Source organism: Babylonia areolata, chromosome 25 (genome assembly GCF_041734735.1).
Source record: "Babylonia areolata isolate BAREFJ2019XMU chromosome 25, ASM4173473v1, whole genome shotgun sequence".
In the NCBI taxonomy this organism is placed as follows: domain Eukaryota; kingdom Metazoa; phylum Mollusca; class Gastropoda; order Neogastropoda; family Buccinidae; genus Babylonia; species Babylonia areolata.
Window position 1 is genome coordinate 6,425,260 of NC_134900.1, and position 18,211 is coordinate 6,443,470.

Consider the following 18,211-nt stretch of genomic DNA (forward strand, 5'->3'; position numbering starts at 1 on the left):
GGAGAGGAACCCAGGAGGGAGGCAGGTAGGTAAAGGCAGACAAACCAATATCAGAGAAAAGAAGGAAGGAAGAAGAGACGGATGAAAAAGAATAGTGAGGAAGAGACTGACAGGAGAGAGGAAGAGAGGCAGACAGACAGACAGTGATGCAGACAAACAGGTAAAACAAAGAAGCTGGACTGATAGTTCCGCGTGTGCGCGCGCACGCACGCATGCACGCACACACACACACACGTACACACATGCACGCACGAACGCACACACCCACACACAAACTCTCTCTCTCACACACATGTCAGCAAATAACTTTATTAAAACAGCACGATATATTAACATATACGACGATGATCAAGACAAATAATGAATTATTGATATCCACAGTGACACACAAATATTTTCAATAAGACAAAGCTTGTCAGTATATAAGGAATCCATGAAATTAGACCAGGTGTGCAATGATATACACAACACAATACGGATTTTTCAAAGATTACATTACACAGTTAACGACATACATCAGTTTCCCCTGAAATAGTTATTTCAAGATTAAAAAAGGTTTATGAAAAGTTCCGTGTGAATATACACAGTTATAAGGACGGAGAATTATGTATCAGTAAACCGCTCTGTCTGTCATCATATAATAATGATAATGATAATAATATGAAATGATGATAATAATATTCCAATGTTAAAGAAAAATACTCAATCGACAGTTGTCCATGCAATGTGACCCATTTATCAATAATGATATTTTAAAAAAATCGGGAGGGAAAAACTTACAACCGAAACATAACATGTTTTCTTCTAAAATGACATGCATCTGGAGTGGAGACGAAGATTTTCTTCCTTTTTTTTTTAAATGAGAAAAGAAAACCCGACTTACTTATAATCTGGTACTTGTATTTTCAAACGCTAATCATAACTAAAAGTCAAATCTAGTAAGAACTATGTTCCCTTTACCAAAACAAAAACAAAAAAATGCTGGATTTATCTCTGTGTGTGAGAGTGAGTGTGTTTGTGTGTGTGTGTGTGTGTGTGTGTGTGTGTGTGTGTGTGTGTGTGTGTGTGAATGCTGCCATGGTCACTTTGTTTCATGTGAAAACAGAAAGGTCTGGAGCATAGATGACTGCAGGAAGCGAGAGAGACAGAGAGAGAACACTGCACACCACTAAAAGAGTCTATGTACACACACGTAATACTGATACGGCAAAGATGAGACCCCCTTTTGAAAGTTTTCCAGGTAGTCCAGCTAAACAGAAAACGTTTAAAAGAATCACAACAACACTCTACACTAAAACCACTCAGCAATTCAGAAAAGTCAAAGGCCTCGAAACGTTTCAAACGAAAGAAGTTCCCATTCTTGTTTGCTTTTACCACCCCTGATAAAAAATAAATAAATAAATAAAAATAAAAATTAATATATATATATATATATATATATATATATGTATGTATGTATGTATGTAACATGCGATGCCATATATGTTGAGTGACACACGAAAACAAGTTAGCAACATGTTACCACGTTCAGTGGATGATAACACTGGGACACACGGTCATATTATATCTCCTGTCATATTTAGAAATAATAATGAATAGCATTTTATAAATGGGGGAGGAAATATAAATAAACCAGAATAGCGAGTTGCAAAAAAGAAAAGAAAAGAAAAAAGCACACGTACAGTTTTTTTTTTCAGTAGCAAAGCAAACTTAATGTGTCTAATACCAAAGTGCATAGCGGAAGCAATAGAATACGTCACTTCCTTTTTCCAATTGTGCGCCATCCCAGAAACGATGCCCGAAAGAATTCATGAATTTGGCTCCTTTTTTTTGTAGATGAAGTTTCCGTCAGAAAAAGAGCTGAAAATTCAAACTTGAAATCACGATATGTACACAGCTGTAATCACAGGAAACAAAGAGAGATGACAGCTTGAAGTATGAAATTCATCAGTGTGTGCATGTGTGTGTATGTAGGTTATATATTTAGATAGTGGAAAGGTAATTATTCATTCGACATGCTTTGACTGTGCTCAGTGTGTGTGTGTGTGTGTGTGTCTGTCTGTCTGTCTGTCGCTCTGTGCCCAAAATACACGAAGAAAAAAACGACAAAGGTTTAGTGGACGTGGTTAGGAGATTGACTGTAATGAATCTCACGTTAGTCAGTTGACCGGGGGAAGTTTAAAGAGACGAGTTCACACCATCATCACCAACATCATTATCACTATCATTACCATCATTATTGTTGTTGTTGTTGTCATGAATATTAAGATATTAAACCCAAAGAACAACAAGAGTCCTTTTGAATCTTGTGCATCAATGGAGAATTTGCAGTGACTAAGATGAACAGCTTTGTCACAGAAGTAGATAAATTTATTATATCATATTATAACATGATATATATATATATATATATATATATATATATATATATATATATATATAAGAACCAATCTAAAAATGTCAAGAAAACTACAGTGAAAACACACGCATCTGTACAATTTTGGACGGAATCTGGGCCAAATAAATATCGTATATAAGGAACAATAGATATTTACGATTTTATATCCATCGCGGACACACAAATTTCACAAGAATATCAAGAGGCAAAATCCACAAAGTTTATATGTACATGTTGGACGGAATGTGGGCAATATGTTGTTTTTTTCAAACTTTTAGTTATATTTCACACTACGTGAGGAAAGAGAATACAAAAACCACAGAAGTATGCACGATCTATCAGCATCGCTCAAAACGATGTTAGGTGTTTGTTATGTAATTTGGATGAATTTCTCTTGATTTTTTCTCCTCTTCGTCAGATGCGGGAACGAATTAGTGGACTTTATAATGCTCGTCGCCAAATCGAAATTATTACGGTCTCTTGTTCCCTTCCTGTGAACAGTTTGGTAGATCTACAGGTCCTTGATGGCAGTGACGTTGGTGGGAGCCTGAACAGTGTCCACTCGTGTCCTCCGTCCACAGACAGAAGGGGGGATAACCCCAACAGCAGTATGTGCCGCTCTCGCTGAAGTCTCCAAAAGGGATCCGAGGACTGGATTGAAAAACCCTCGGACACTGGCGGTGTAACAGCATCAAACTACAGCCCGGTTGAATCTGATCCCAGGGTCATTTGTTTCTGGGCAAGATGGGTACCGCCCCTCCTTATCCCCCTCTCCCCAGCTCCCTCTCAGTTGGAAATTACCCCCTTTGGTGCAGGAGCACTTCGCTTTAACTTTCAAGGATACTGGCAAAGCGTGCGGACTGATCCATACACGTTACACCACCAGGAACAATTCATCTGCTGTAACAGGCCTCTCTCCGCGTGTGCAGAGCGAATACGGAACGTCAGTTACCAGTTCAGAAACAATGGGTAGGCGAGAAATCTTCTCCCAGATCTAGGATTCGAACCCGATTTTCATTGCTCAAGCGGCTGTTCTAATACGTGGGGACCATTCATCCGTTAGTCTCGAATCACGCTGACAGAATGAGGTGGTTTAATTGATTGTTATTGTGCGCACATATTTTCACGACAAACATTAGAATACAGATGTACAAAGAGAAAAGAGTGTTACACGCAATACTCCATACACTGTACATTTCTGGCCAAATCACATTTTGGTGAGCAGTTTGTTTTAGTAATTGCCATTAAGACAAACTTCCAGAGACACAATAAACATTCACAATACAAACACAACAAACTCTCGTTATTCAAGCATCAGATTGTTTTTCTTTCGTTTCAAAGTATCTGCACAGAGGTTCATCCTTCGTCTTCCGTAAAATCATATTCAGATTAATTCATACACAGAATCTTCTTTAAACAGAAAGAGCGTTGTATTTTATCTTCTTTTTTATATAAATTTCTAGGCATTACTACGACCGGCAAGCCTAATCGTAAAAGCATACTGATGGACAGTGTATTGTATTGCACTGCATTGCATTGCATTGCATTTTTTTCACAACATGTATTCCTGTGTCAAATCCAGGCATCCATTCCGAATAAATGCGAATGGCCCAGCGCTGAACCATCTATACAAGACCAGAATAAAACATTGTAATCAGTAAATCACAGTATTTGATACAGCTTACGGAAATATCCTAGTGGTGGTGATAACTAACTAATATAAATTGCGATCAAATTTAAGGCCGCTGGTGTAAAACCACTTTGGTCAGGTAGAAACTACTGCATTCAGTGCCTGGTTTCCACTGTGATGTTGGATTCAAGCCATTCTGTGTCATGCCCAGATGACAAGAGATAATCAGGATCTGATTTTGTCTAACAGCCTTACCATATGTCATTGTTACAAATAACTATGTCCATACCCTTCGATGTCGAGAACAGTTTCAAACGAGCAAAAATGCAACCGACTTTTATTCAACTTGACACGATAGCCTGATGATGAATTGAACACCGCTATGTGTTCAGGGTTCTTGCTTCATTCAAGTTAGCTGCAAGGAACGCACAAAAAGGACAGGAGCCCGGATAGAATTTTTGTACACCTCCAAGAGACAAGGACGGAAGACAAACAGCGAGCAATAGACTAAACAACTGATTAAACACACTCAGTGCAGATTAGTAATGACAGTCACCCCCAAGGACCACAAACATGACCTTATCAAGTGGCCACAGTGGTGAAAATGGGAGGACACTTTCTGAACAAACAAACAGACAAAAGTAATGAATGACACATGAGGAGAAACAGTCCGCTGACATCACAGCACCCTCTTCCACCCCCCTAATTCCCTCCACCCCTCCCACTCCCCCCATGGGAACGTCAGGAAGAAGGGAGGGACGGGGGTGGAGGGAGTGGTGATGGGGGAGGGGGGGGGGTGGACAGAGGAGGGTGCACGTGTTGACCTGTGGCGGGCTGACAGGGGTCTAGGTTCGGGGAGCGTTGCCGATACCCAGCACTGTCTTGTAGGACCCCATCCCGTACTTTCCGACTGCAACAACAACACCATGGGGGTTATGATGGTCGTGTAGGGTGGACGGTGCGTGGGGTGGGGTGTGTGTGTGTGTGTTTGTGTGTGTCTGTATGTGTGTGCGCGCGCATGCGTGTCCATTCATAGAAATGTGAGCAACATCAGCCTCTCCCGCAGTGTCAGTCACACATGTCAACTGTTTTTCTTGTGATCCTGACACTTCGTCAAACTAATGTCATGGTCGACTTTGACACATGTTACGGATGTCAATTACGGTGTCCATTTTCATTAACATCAAATGGGTAATCCCCTAAAATGGGTAAAACTGTTGGAGGGGAAAGGCTGTATTTGTGGTCCCATTCTTGTAACTCGTTCAGTGGATTCTGAATATCATTTTGAGAGACATGTTTAAACGCTTAAAGCATTCTGTGACCATCAAGCCAAAAACGACAATCAACAGAGGTGAACCGATCTTTTTTCTTTTTCTTTTCTCAGTCGATCAAACTGGATTCTAGCCATTATCTATCTATATTTGCCGTAACAATGAGTCAAGATGTTTGCCAGACAATGCAGTCTGAAATATGTTTTCGTCAGGGCACTGACTACAGCTTGTTTCATTCGAAAAGCTTTTTTTGTGAGCTGAAAATGTGTGGTGGTACTTGTGTATATTGTATGGTAACACGTCTTGTTACTACTAGCATTATCAGTACTAGCATTTAGAATGCGTGCGTGACTGAACGACATAAAAAAACGAATGATGAGCGCCTCAAGGCAGCTCTGAGTCGGCTCTACCCACGTGGGCAACATGCTGTGTAAAAAATATTAATGACTGTGTGTGTAAAGCGCTTAGAGCTGGGTCTCTCTCTGACCTTGGACTGGTGCTGTATTGGTATCCATATCAATCGATCAGTGTCAAAAGACTGACTGAGCTGAGAGAGAGAAAGAGAGAGACAGACAGACAGACAGACAGACAACAGAATATGGAAAACATAGAGTACAAAATGTAAAATGGAAAGGGTGAGTGTCGGTGACTGGAGGAAGAAAAACATAATATTGGAAGGGTAAGAGAGAGAGAGACAGAGACAGAGGCACAAAGAGAGAGAAACAGAGACAGAAAGAGACGAAGAGAGAGAAACAGAGAGAGAAAGAGACAGAGAGAGAAAGAGACAGAGAGAGAGGCAGACAGAAAGGGACAGAGAGAGAGATTGGGACAGAAAGATAGAGGCAGAGAGAGAGAGAGAGGCAGAGACAGAGACATAAAGAGCCACACAGAGAGGCAGAGACAGAAAGAGAGCAGCGGCACTCACAGGAAGTGGGTTTGGGCCTGTTGATGAGCCAGTAGCGGAAGTTGTCCTTGGCCCTCTGGTGGTACTGGTTGTCCATCCAGGACTTCTTCAGGTTGGCGGAGGGCTGGCTCCGGCCCAGGTTGCCCGGCACCTGCCCCTGCAGACCCCCGGTCACCACGGCCCCGAAGCCCTCGTCAGCCACCCGCCTCGGCCCCTGAGCCGAGTACTGGAACCTGGGCCCTGGGCTCTGCCACGACGTCATGGGGTCTGTGCCACACAGGGGGAGGGAGGGGGGTGGGGGGGGGGTTAGAGTTATGGTGGTGGTGAGGGTAATGTGATGGTATAGTCATTACCAGCAGTCAGGGTGATGGTATAGTCATTACTAGCATCAGGGTGATGAATATACAGTCATTACGGTCGTCACTTACAGTCTGGGTAATGATGGTGATCATTCATTGTCAGCAATTTAGTGGTGATGATGATATAGTCATCACCAGCAATAAGAGTAATGGTGGTGATGATATAGTGATTGCCATCAATTAAGGCGCTGCTGCTGCTGATGATAATAATACAGTCATTACCATCAAATACGGTGATCGTGGTAATGATGATATAGTCATTACCAGTGTCACAGATGACATAGTAATATCCTGGTAGGCTCGCCAGTTGTCATATTTGTATTTGTATATTTCTCTGTGTGAAATTCGGGCTGCTCTCCCCAGGGAGAGCGAGTCGCTATACTACAGCGCCACCCTTTTTTTTTTTCTTTTTTTTGTATTTTTTCCTGCGTGCAGTTTTATTTGTTTTTCCTATCGAAGTGGATTTTTCTACAGAATTTTGCCAGGAACAACCCTTTTGTTGCCGTGGGTTCTTTTACGTGCGCTAAGTGCATGCTACACACGGGACCTCGGTTTATCGTCTCATCCGAATGACTATGCGAGTGATGGTGGTAATGGTGATGGTATAGTCAGTCATCACCAGTAGTTAGTGTGATGATGGTGGTGGTGGTAGTTAGTGTGATGACGATGGTGGTGGTAACGGTGATGGTGCAGTCATCGCCAGCGTGCGCCTTGGTTGCAATTTTCTTGGCAAAATATTAATTCCTTTATTTTAACATCTATTTTACTTTCAGCTTCATGATCCGAAGAAGATTGTTGGCTTGTGTAGTGCAACAGAAATATCAGTTTCTGGCAACATTTTGAGATAACACTAAAGGATAATGTACACCTGAAACAAATAGCATCAAACAGATCTACAGCAAAATCGTTTTTAACTTTTCTTTTAAACAGACTTGATAGATACAGTCATCAACAGAAAAGCCACTAAGTATCTTTTAAGGTTACTATCATTTTTGTTATTACAATCATTATCATTATTTAGCAGGGCTAGTAGCATCAACGGCAATAGTAGTAGCAGTTGTCCAGGGGGGGAAACCACAACAAACAAAAAAACCCACTAATTTAAAATGAACCTGGCTAATATTACGGAAACCGCTTTGATGAAGTTGACAACAACATGATGGCAGGACAATTATTGATAATACCCCCCCACCACCCCGAAAAAAGTGCACAAAAATAGCCATTAAGACAACCGGCCGAGTTTAACGATTTCTTTCTTAATTTTAATTTTTTTAATTCATAAATTCATTTTACGATTTCTCTCAAAAATGAATTGCTTTGGTCACCATTCGGAGTACACCACAGGCTTTTTTTTTCGGAAAACAAAGCTGAACCAGCAGCAAACATCCCTTTCATCACAAGACATCAACAAAAAGCGTCAAGCCATCAACAGTGTGCGAGCTTGACCAGCGGTAAGGTAGGCACCAAGACACTCCGGCCTGAAGCAGCAACACCCACCTGTCCTGACGCCCACCTGCCCGGCCCCGGCCCCCTGGAGGCACTGACCAGCACGCATCTGTGATCTCTGCGGCGGCAGTGTGTGGGGGTGAGGTGGGCGTGAAGGCGTGGTGGTTTACTCTTGCCATGACAACAACCTGACGACCCGCAAGACGGCCAGTCAGACATGCAGCACGTGCATGCAGCCAGCCACTGCCGCTACTGCGTCTTTTTTTATTTTATTTTATACTGGTCATGTTCACTGGTAACTCTGTATGCTGTTACTTCTTAACGCGACGGTGCTTCACTATGTTCTGTAGTGATTCATAGCGTATTATAGCGCTTCATTATGTTCTGTAGTGCTTCATAACGCAGTATAACGCTTCACTGTGTTGTGTAGTGCTTTATAACGCATTATAACGCTTCACTGTGTTCTGTAGTGCTTTATAACGCATTATAACGCTTCACTGTGTTCTGTAGTGCTTTATAACGCATTATAACGCTTCACTTTGTTCTGTAGTGCTTTATAACGCATTATAACGCTTCACTTTGTTCTGTAGTGCTTTATAACGCATTATAACGCTTCACTTTGTTCTGTAGTGCTTCATAACGCATCACAGAGCTTCACAATGTTCTGTAGTGCTTCATAACGCAGTATAACGCTTCACTGTGTTGTGTAGTGCTTTATAACGCATTATAACGCTTCCTACGCTTCACTTTGTTCTGTAGTGCTTATAACGCATCACAGACGCTTCACAATGTTCTGTAGTGCTTTATGACGCATTATAACGCTACACTTTGTTCTGTAGTGCTTTATAACGCATTATAACGCTTCACTGTGTTCTGTAGTGCTTTATAACGCATTATAACGCTTCACTATGTTCTGTAGTGCTTCATAATGCATCACAGAGCTTCACTATGTTCTGTAGTGCTTTATAACGCATTATAACGCTTCACTATGTTCTGTAGTGCTTCATAACGCATTATAACGCTTCACTTTGTTCTGTAGTGCTTCATAATGCATCACAGAGCTTCACTATGTTCTGTAGTGCTTTATAACGCATTATAACGCTTCACTATGTTCTGTAGTGCTTTATAACGCATTATAACGCTTCACTTTGTTCTGTAGTGCTTTATAACGCATTATAACGCTTCACTTTGTTCTGTAGTGCTTTATAACGCTTCACTATGTTCTGTAGTGCTTTATAACGCATTATAACGCTTCACTTTGTTCTGTAGTGCTTTATAACGCATTATAACGCTTCACTATGTTCTGTAGTGCTTCATAACGCATTATAACGCTACACTTTGTTCTGTAGTGCTTCATAACGCATCACAGAGCTTCACTATGCTCTGCAATGCTTCCTAACATATTATAACGCTTCACTATGTTTTGTAACGCGTTACTTTGCTGACAAAACATGATGATAGTGACGACGACGACGACAATGATGATGTTTGAACAACAAGAAAATCATCATCATAATCACAGTCCTCTTCCTCTCTCTTCATCCACTCCCACCCCCCACCCCCCCCCCGCCTTTGCCCCCCCACCCCACCCTTCTCCCAAACCCTCTCTTTCCCTCTCTCCACACACCTCCCGAGACGGAAAGGAAATCACACAGCACAGCAGTCAGGAAGCCCAGGTCCTAACCAAGTACAGCCCTGTATGAGGCACAGAGAGAGAGAGAGAGAGAGAGAGAGAGAATAAGGCAGACCTCCCACACAGGTGTGATCACCGTCATCACACCCTGCACCCCCTACAGTCAAGACACCGGCATGCTTCAGCGGCCTCTCTTGTTGCTGTGGAAACGAGAGTCAACACTACGCTGCTTCTTTCTCTGTCTTCTCTTCCTTGTGTCGGATGATTCAGGTGCCTGTGCGTCCAGAGCCTTCCTCCATGTGGTTAAAAACCTACTGTCTTTATACTGCAATCTAAAACACCCCCGCGTCACTCTATCATTCTCGTTGTAGTCTTCTCCTCTCTCGCTCTCGCTCTGTGTGTGTGTCTCACAGGTACCGATATAAAAATGTACACAATTCTGATCTCTTTTGTCCATTGTGTAAAGAGTCGATAGAAGATGAAGTACACTTTGTTTTGAAATGCCCCGTTTTGTGTGTTCTTCGTGAAAAATTTATCCCAAAGAAATATTATATGTATCCATGTTCATTTCGATTTAATCTGCTGATGGCATCTACAGATGACGGACTTATACGTAAGTTGGCTCTATATTTATATAAAGCTTTTCACTTAAGAGATATAATTATGTCGTGATTAATTGCTATAGTTCTGATGACATACACTAATGTTGTTATCGCCCCTCGTTCATATGGGGCTTTGGCCTTAATGAATAAACCATCTGAATCTGAATCTGAATCTGTGTGTGTGTGTGTGTGTGTGTGTGTGTGTGTGTGTGTGTTTGACCGTATTAGTAAAACTTCTAAAGCCGCACCGCCCGCCCCCCTACACACACACACACCCTTTAAAAAAAAAAAAAAAAGAATAGGCGCTGTGCAGGTTGACATTAGAAAAAGCATTTCAGCTGTAGCAGCTGTACCGGCTCTGACTTTGGAAACGTGTGAACCCCAAGCCTGGACATAGCGCGAGCTGGCTGGGACCGCTCTTTGCAATCCTGCCTGCCTTGGCCTGTCTCGGTCATCGTGGGAAAAGGTGGGGGTGGAGGTAGTGGGAAGGGGGGGGGGAGAGGGAGGGCGGTGAAGCAAAGAGGTATGATTGAGGGGAGAAACAGAAAAAGAGAGAATGGTAGTGCCAAGGGGAAGGGGGGGTTATGGGGGTGGGGAGGGCGGTAATGGGAAGGCAACGGAAACACACACACACACACACACACACACACACACACACACACACAAACTAACCCGCGCACACTTGAACGTACGCACTCACAGACGCACGAACGCACAATTACAAAATCAGTTACTCAGTGAATCAGTCAATGTAAAATGGAGAGAGAGAGAGAGAGAGCGAACAGAGTTTAAAAAAAAAAACATAAACAAGGTAGACAAAAATACGGGACAAAAAACATACATTGACAGACACACAAATAAACACAGACGGACGAACGAACAGAAAGGGGGAAAGACCAACTAACCAATATCTGCTGCAGAAGCCAACTGTAAACCGTCCAGACTGTCGTATGCGCGGTACGTGTTGCCCTGAAACACACACACACCAACACACTGTCAACGGTATACACTCACACAGACACACTATCACCTGTATGGGCACACCAACACAGTGTCAACTGTATGCGCAAACACAAGCACTGTTAACCGTATGCAGTACACGCCAGTACATTGTCAACTGTGCATACACACCAACTCTCTCTCTCTCTCTCTCTGTCTGTCTGTCTCATGTCTGCTCTCCCCCCTCCCCTCTCTCACTATAATGTAAGCGTACGTACGATTTGGTGCGTATGTACGCATGAACGTGCATGTCTGTGGGTAATAAATTATGGTCATATATTAACATATATACCTTAGTACGTTGTTTTTTTCGTGTGTGTGTGTGTGTGTGTGTGTGTGTGTGTGAAGACGATCGAAACATATACCTACTATCATGCGTACGCAAACAAACAGATACATGCAGACACACAGACAGTCAAACAGACGGAAAGAGATCAACACAGACTCAAAGACAACCGAGTATCCGTGTTCTTAGAGTCACACCCAGGTGAACACAGTCAAGATCCCAACAGAGCGTGACCGTGTCTCACGACAACTGGCCACTTTATCCATTTGTCCTACAAAACTAGTTACCCGTGTTTCTTTCTCATACTCTGATAGCAGAAAGAACCGTGTTTTTTGACAGTCGGCCTACCTAGAAGTTCATTAATCTGACTGTATGCCTAGAGGTTGCTTGTTGTATTTTTTTTTCCACCTCAGCATAATCATTTACCGTTCCAAGTGTGTATGCATGGAGGTTTTTTTTTCCCTCTCCATATATGATTACTTACTGTTCCAAGACCCCATATTCTTTTTCTTTTTCCCTACTGGTAGTTATTGCTGAAAATGTTTCTGATGAAACTAGTGATAAGAAGAATGGTATTAAACCTTAATTGTGCTATGGGCAACTGTAATGTTTATAATACTTAAAGTCCATGAAATTATATAAACGTTGATTGATTCAGTTTGCTCAAATTTATTGTATATATTGTTTCGTTTAGATCTGATTTATCTGGTTTGAATTGGGGTTTTAAATTTTGATAATTCTATTTCATCATCATAGATTTTGTATGTTTATTTATTTCATCTATTTTTTCATTTATTTTTTTTATAGTCATGGTGGTGGTCACCTGTATTAAAGAGGTTTGTTTCAACAAAAGCATGAGAATGTACTGTGCACTCATTGCAGATTGCCGCTGTGTTGCTCGTGTTACACCTTGCTACCTAAATCTGCCTAATCCCGAACAAAGACGTGTTCCAACCGAACGTTGTTGGACGTCAGTCTAACATGACAAGCCAAGGTAACCGGCAATTGTCCCCGTAATCATGACGTATCAAAAATCAACAGCTGAATGGAACCACAGCCACTCACGTATACATTTCCCTCTGTCTATCGCTCCAGGAAACCAGGCTATGGAAGACATAGTTAACAGTCTGCCAGGCGGGTATTTTGGCGTTAAATGAAAAGTGCAGAATGATATTTTCCATAGCATTCACGAATTCCCCTTGTGGTCGACACTCTCGCGAACATGGATATCCGCGTATTAATGTTCGTCAGATTTACGCGCGTGTGTACACTTACAGACATGCAGGCAAGCATACAAATTAAACACGGACATTCAGACCCATGTATACAATCGTGCTTTGAGTGTAAACACACACGTTCGAAATTGAATTTTACACTGTATACACACTCGCGCACGGAGTATACACAAAGGAAGGGAGAGAGAGATAGAGAAGAAGGGGGAAAAACTAAAAAGGGAATGAAAATGGTTAGAAAGAGATCAGGAAAACACTAAAACACATTGTCAACAGTAACATGGAGCAAAGATCAGATCAGCACTGTCAATGCACTGATTGTATCACTCCCAACACTCCTCTGATGTATATGCAACGATCCCGTCGTCAAGAAAAATGCAGTTAATTCACTCTTACGTTTGTTTGTCTGTCTACGGCTGTCTGTCCCTCTGTTACTGTCTGTCTGTCAGTCTGTCCATCTTACTCTCAAAAGAGTAAAGAAATGAATAAAACAATGTTGTTGTTGTTGTCGTCGTTGTTAGTTTGATTCAGTATAGACAACATAACGAGATATATGGCATGTCATATGACAGGAGTAATCACCCCTTGCCCTACTCTTTCTTCCCCCCTTCCCTCTCTTCTGATCTGTCCGCTGAGACAATTTCAGTGAGGTGGGGCCTCAAACTCATTCAGGATTCGTGTATGTGTTACGTTTTGACGACAATCATTTTGTTTTGCTAACCTGAATCCGACAGTCTGTTCACTGAAAGATCCAGTACCTCCAGTCGACACATCCTATTCCAGTTGTCTACAACAATCCCGCCAGAGACTTAACATTCCAGGGCGCTGATAAACAACTCGTGACTTAAGCCGAGAGAGAGAGAGAGAGAGAGTATACACGATGTTTGTGCGTACACTCGCTAGCGGCACATGCCAGTTTCCGATTCAATCAACTGATCAATAGATCTACTGATATATCGATCGATCAGTTAATTGATCACTCAGTTGCTCAATAATGAGACAGACCGTTCAGTCCCAACAAACATGACACTCACCTGAAAAAGTTCCACCCGTTCCGCAAAGCAGACAAGTCCCACAATGAGACAGACAGAGAGAAGAGATCAACCTTTAGGCGTTACTTTACCTGCCCCTCCCCCACCCTCCAAGCTCTTCGATTTTTCCGCACCCCCCCCCCCCCCCCCACCCCTTCCCCACCTGCCCTACTCACCACCGCTACATACCTGCCCTCTCCCCACCCCCTCCTTGTCCACACCTACGCTCTACTGCCCCCTACTCTTTTGCTCCACTGGCTCTTTCTTGGGGGAAGGAGAGAGAGAGGGGGTGGTGAGGGGGGGGGGTTAGAGGTGGAAGGTCGGTGTCTTTTAGAACCAGAATCGGGGAAGGGGGGGGGGGGGGGGGGGGGAGAAGAGGAGGAGAAGGCGGGAGGAGGGGGTACAAGGAAAAGATTACTCCGTTTTGTGGCGGGGGTGAAGGGGTGGTGGTGGTGGAGAGCTGTTCCTGAAGGGGGTGGGTGACAGAAGACAGGTGAGGAGGTGTGTGGCACTGTGACGTGATGTGAATGTCTGGATGCACGTGCAGGTGTGGGAGGGAGAGTTGGTTTGTTGGTGGGAGGTGTGTGTGTGTGTGTGTGTGTGTGTGTGTGTATTTGGTGCGTGTCTGCGTGCGCATATGTGTGCGCACAGTTGAATGTGTGTGTGAATACATGTGTTTGTATGTGGGTGTGTGCTTATCTGCTGTGCAAGGTTCAAAATGAGAAAAGGGATTGCACATGCATTGGTGTTGGTTTGAGTTGTACTGCTGAATTGTATTGTTGATGTTCATATCACCGGAATCGTCGACAACAGTGGTGGTGAACAATTTCGACTGAGAGGGACGCAATTTGTTTTTTGTTTTGTTTTGTTTGTTTGTTGACGTACATCAGAATGCATTCGCCGATCAAGCAGAGTAAGTGGTGTGCCAAAATGGTGACAATTTGGTCGACTTTTTGTTGTTGTTGTTGATGCAGCGACACAAACCTCTTTCCGCCACTGACAACATGCAAAATGGGTCTGCTCCTTGCATGTTTTATTTGCAGGTGACAAGCCACAGGGAGTTTGATATCGTGGGATATTCTGAAGCATGCTGGCTCAAGATATGTGTGTAAAAGTGTTTAGGGGTCTTGGATGTTAAAAAAAAATATGCTATCAACCAAAGAACCCAGAGTGGCAAGCTTAGGGGCCTATGTGGTGAAGGATGGAAAGGTAGATTTTCTTGGGGATGTTGTATGTGTAGGTTGGGTGTGGGTGGTGATGCACTTGAGTGACTAATTATCTAATATCGTGAATATTTTAAAAGCGTTGCGTTTTGTTAAACATATACATACATGGAATACAACATTTAAACAAATCTTTGGAACTTGTGATTTGATACCTCAGAATGATGCCTTTTAAAAAAAAAAGAAAAAAGAAAGGCCATTGAGTGAAGGGAGTAAAATCCAAACACGACATTAACTCTCTCCATACGAACGGCGAAAGAGACGACGTTAACAGCATTTCAACCCAATTACCACCATCAAAATATTACAAGCGGAAGGCTCTTACACTGAAGAGGTGAATGTTGACAAAGAATACCACAATTCTGACGACGGAAGCTAAATGTTGGGTCATTGAGACACCCACTGGACATCCGAGGGGTCTGTGTAGAGAAGAGAGGACTGCCCGTACTGAGTGAGTTAACCGAAAAAGAAAAGACTGAAAACACGGGTCTCCTTTTTCTGTGTTTGCTGTGTGGCCACCAGGAGGGGTTAGCGACACTGACGGAGGCCATGTTAGTAATAGTGGGTGACATAACTGTTCCCTGTTCGGCTGCCAAGTCGTTCATGTCGTGCACTTTCTTTTTTCGTCAACATTCGTGGTTGTGTGTGTGTGTGTGTGTGTGTGTGTGTGTGTGTGTGTGTGTGTGGTTGTTGTTGTTGTTGTTGTTGCCTGTTTGAACAAACTGTAGTTTATGTCTTTTCGTATATCGCGTCATCTATGTCCTTCTCTCTCTCTCTCTGTCTCTGTCTCCTTCCCTCTCTCCCTCTCTGTCTGTCTGTCTCTCACTTTCTCCCTCTCTCTGTCTTACTTTCACTCTCCCTCTCTTACTCTCACAATCCCTCCCCCAACCTCCCCTGTCCAAACAGTAATGCAGACCTCTCAAACCAGTCCTCATGAACCTTTTAGCTGTTATATACACACACAAAAAACGGGTCCGTACATTATCGTGTCTTTTAGCAAACAAGTTCCCCGACTGCAGCTACAACAATAATATTAGGGCCAGGAGCACCTTTCTCCCAAAGCCTTCCACCCTGCCCCACCCCCTTTACATACACACACACATACACGCACGCACGCGCACACGCACGCACACACACATCGTCCAGACCAGTGACTGGTCAAAAGGGAGCTAAATGTGGCGATCAACGCTGTCTAAATGCGGGCCATTTGACAAAGCGTCGTCGAGAGTGAACTTAGCGTCAGAAGTGAACTCGGCAACCAAACTGGGCAAGACTGGTGGGTATAATTACGGTGACGCACAAATGTGGGGTGTGCGGGGTGGGGGTGGGGGAGTGTGTGTGTGTGTGTGGGGGGGGGGGGGGGGTCAGGGGGGGGGGGGGGGGCCTGTACGGTAGATTACAAGAAATAGAATGCAACACAGTAGAACAACACAGCGCAACGCATCACAACGTATCACACCCCATCGCCGTACACTGCACTACACTGTTTACAATGCGAAGTAGTGTTGTCAACACGTAATTTCACATTGACTTTGACTCAGCAGTCGAAAATTGATTCCGAAGATTCAGATAAACTATGATCTCGCCAACCGAACATGAAGAAACAGAAGACGACACACTACACCAAAACAGGAAGCAATTTTTTTCAATACAGTATCACAATGTCTGTGTAAGTTATCAGTAAGGAATTAATGAATAAAAGAAATAAAGACAGAATACAATAATCAAAACAGTATGTGAAGAAAAAGAAGAGGACGACAAAGAAAATAAAGAGAGAGAGAGAGAGAGAGAGGAGGTGGTGGTAGTGGTTTGTAACCATAACGAGAATGTCGATTAGGTTTACAGAATGAACGGTACCTTTCCAGTGTACATTTCAACTCAGATTTGGTGGATATATAAGTAGGCCTTTGGTAGGTAGGTATATATCGAGAAAATGTGAAGCATGGTCGTCTTTCTTTAGGTAAACTATTACACATAAAAAAGAAGGCATATTCAAATGTTCACAATTATGATATGTTCCTCAGTATAAGGAATGATCTAGTGCTGAAATCAAGTCCAGGAAGCCCAAATTTCCTACAAGTTATGTGATCCAGTTCATAGCAATAAGTTTTCACCACTACCACCCCTCCCTCACCTCTCTTCCACTCCCTCGTCCGCAAAAGATCTGGTCTCGGTGCTAGTCTTTCGAGTGAGACGATTGGTCGATATGTCGCGTGCAGTGTGCACTTCGTTATCATGTGCATACGCAGTGCCCGCCCCGGCGGAAAAACAAGGTGGGTCATTTGTCCAAAGTTTATCAGTAAATTCCAGCTTCTTCTTCTTCTTCTTCTGCGTTCCCCGTGATCATGGTCTCAGACTTGCAGTCCTATGCTGGAAATGAAGGTGGTGGTCTTGATGAGGTCTTCTTTGGTGCCCCAGAGCTTTTCTGCCAGTGTGGCTCCATAGGGCTACTGCTGCGTCCGTGCATCTTGATACAGGGGGCAGGACTGCAGGATGTGCTCCGGGGTTTGTGGGCCTGTCTTACACGGGCAGTCAGGAGTGTGTGACAGCTTCATTCGGTACATGTGGCGGCAGTGCCCCGTACGTAGTCGGAATATGATTGTCTGCTGGAATCGCTGCAGGTGAGGCATCTGGTCATTAGGTGGATGGCTACTGCGGGTCACTGTTACCTCATTTCAGACCATCAATAATTCATAACTTAAATCACTCCAAATGTGTGAACAACCCCCCTGAAGTAACAGACCTTTTTTCCTGTGCAGTTTGTTTTTGCAGAAATCATTTTTAACTTTTTAACATTATGCTAGTACCCTTTTCTCTCCTTCTTTCTTTTTTCCACTTGAACTGTGTGTCCAAAGCTGTGGATTCAAAATGTTGTGTTTATATTTTCAAGTCGTTCCTGATTTTTATCGGCTGCTACAGCAAGTCGAGCGAAATAATGACCAATCAGATTGCTCGTTCTGCACAAGTCCGCGAAAAGTATTTCTTTCAAGAGTTGCTCCGCCTTTTATCATGCAGACGACACGTTTTTGAATGAAAAAGACCAGCAGAGATTCACTTCGGAAAACATAAACGCGCCTGATGACCCTGGTAGTTGGTTTTCTGTGGGTCATTTACAAAGACAGTTCGTAAGTGTCGGCAGTAATGGCCCAAAAAAGGAACGCTGCAAAAGAACTCAAGACCAAGTGGCGGCGTTGTCT

The 18,211-nt window shown here is 43.2% G+C and overlaps 1 protein-coding gene across 3 annotated transcripts in view; it reads right to left on the reverse strand.

The window, feature by feature from the left end:
- Positions 1-301: 301 nt before the first annotated feature.
- Positions 302-18,211, reverse strand: part of LOC143299758 (uncharacterized) — a 28,803-nt gene continuing 10,893 nt past the window's right edge. For all 3 annotated transcript variants that reach the window (XM_076613151.1, XM_076613150.1, XM_076613152.1), the window contains exons 3-5: positions 11,149-11,212; positions 6,225-6,470; positions 302-4,938 (exon numbers count right to left, since the gene is read on the reverse strand). In XM_076613151.1, coding sequence (XP_076469266.1) covers positions 4,874-4,938; positions 6,225-6,470; positions 11,149-11,212 — 375 coding nt within the window. In that variant the 3' untranslated portion in view covers positions 302-4,873. The remainder of the gene's footprint in view (positions 4,939-6,224; positions 6,471-11,148; positions 11,213-18,211) is intronic.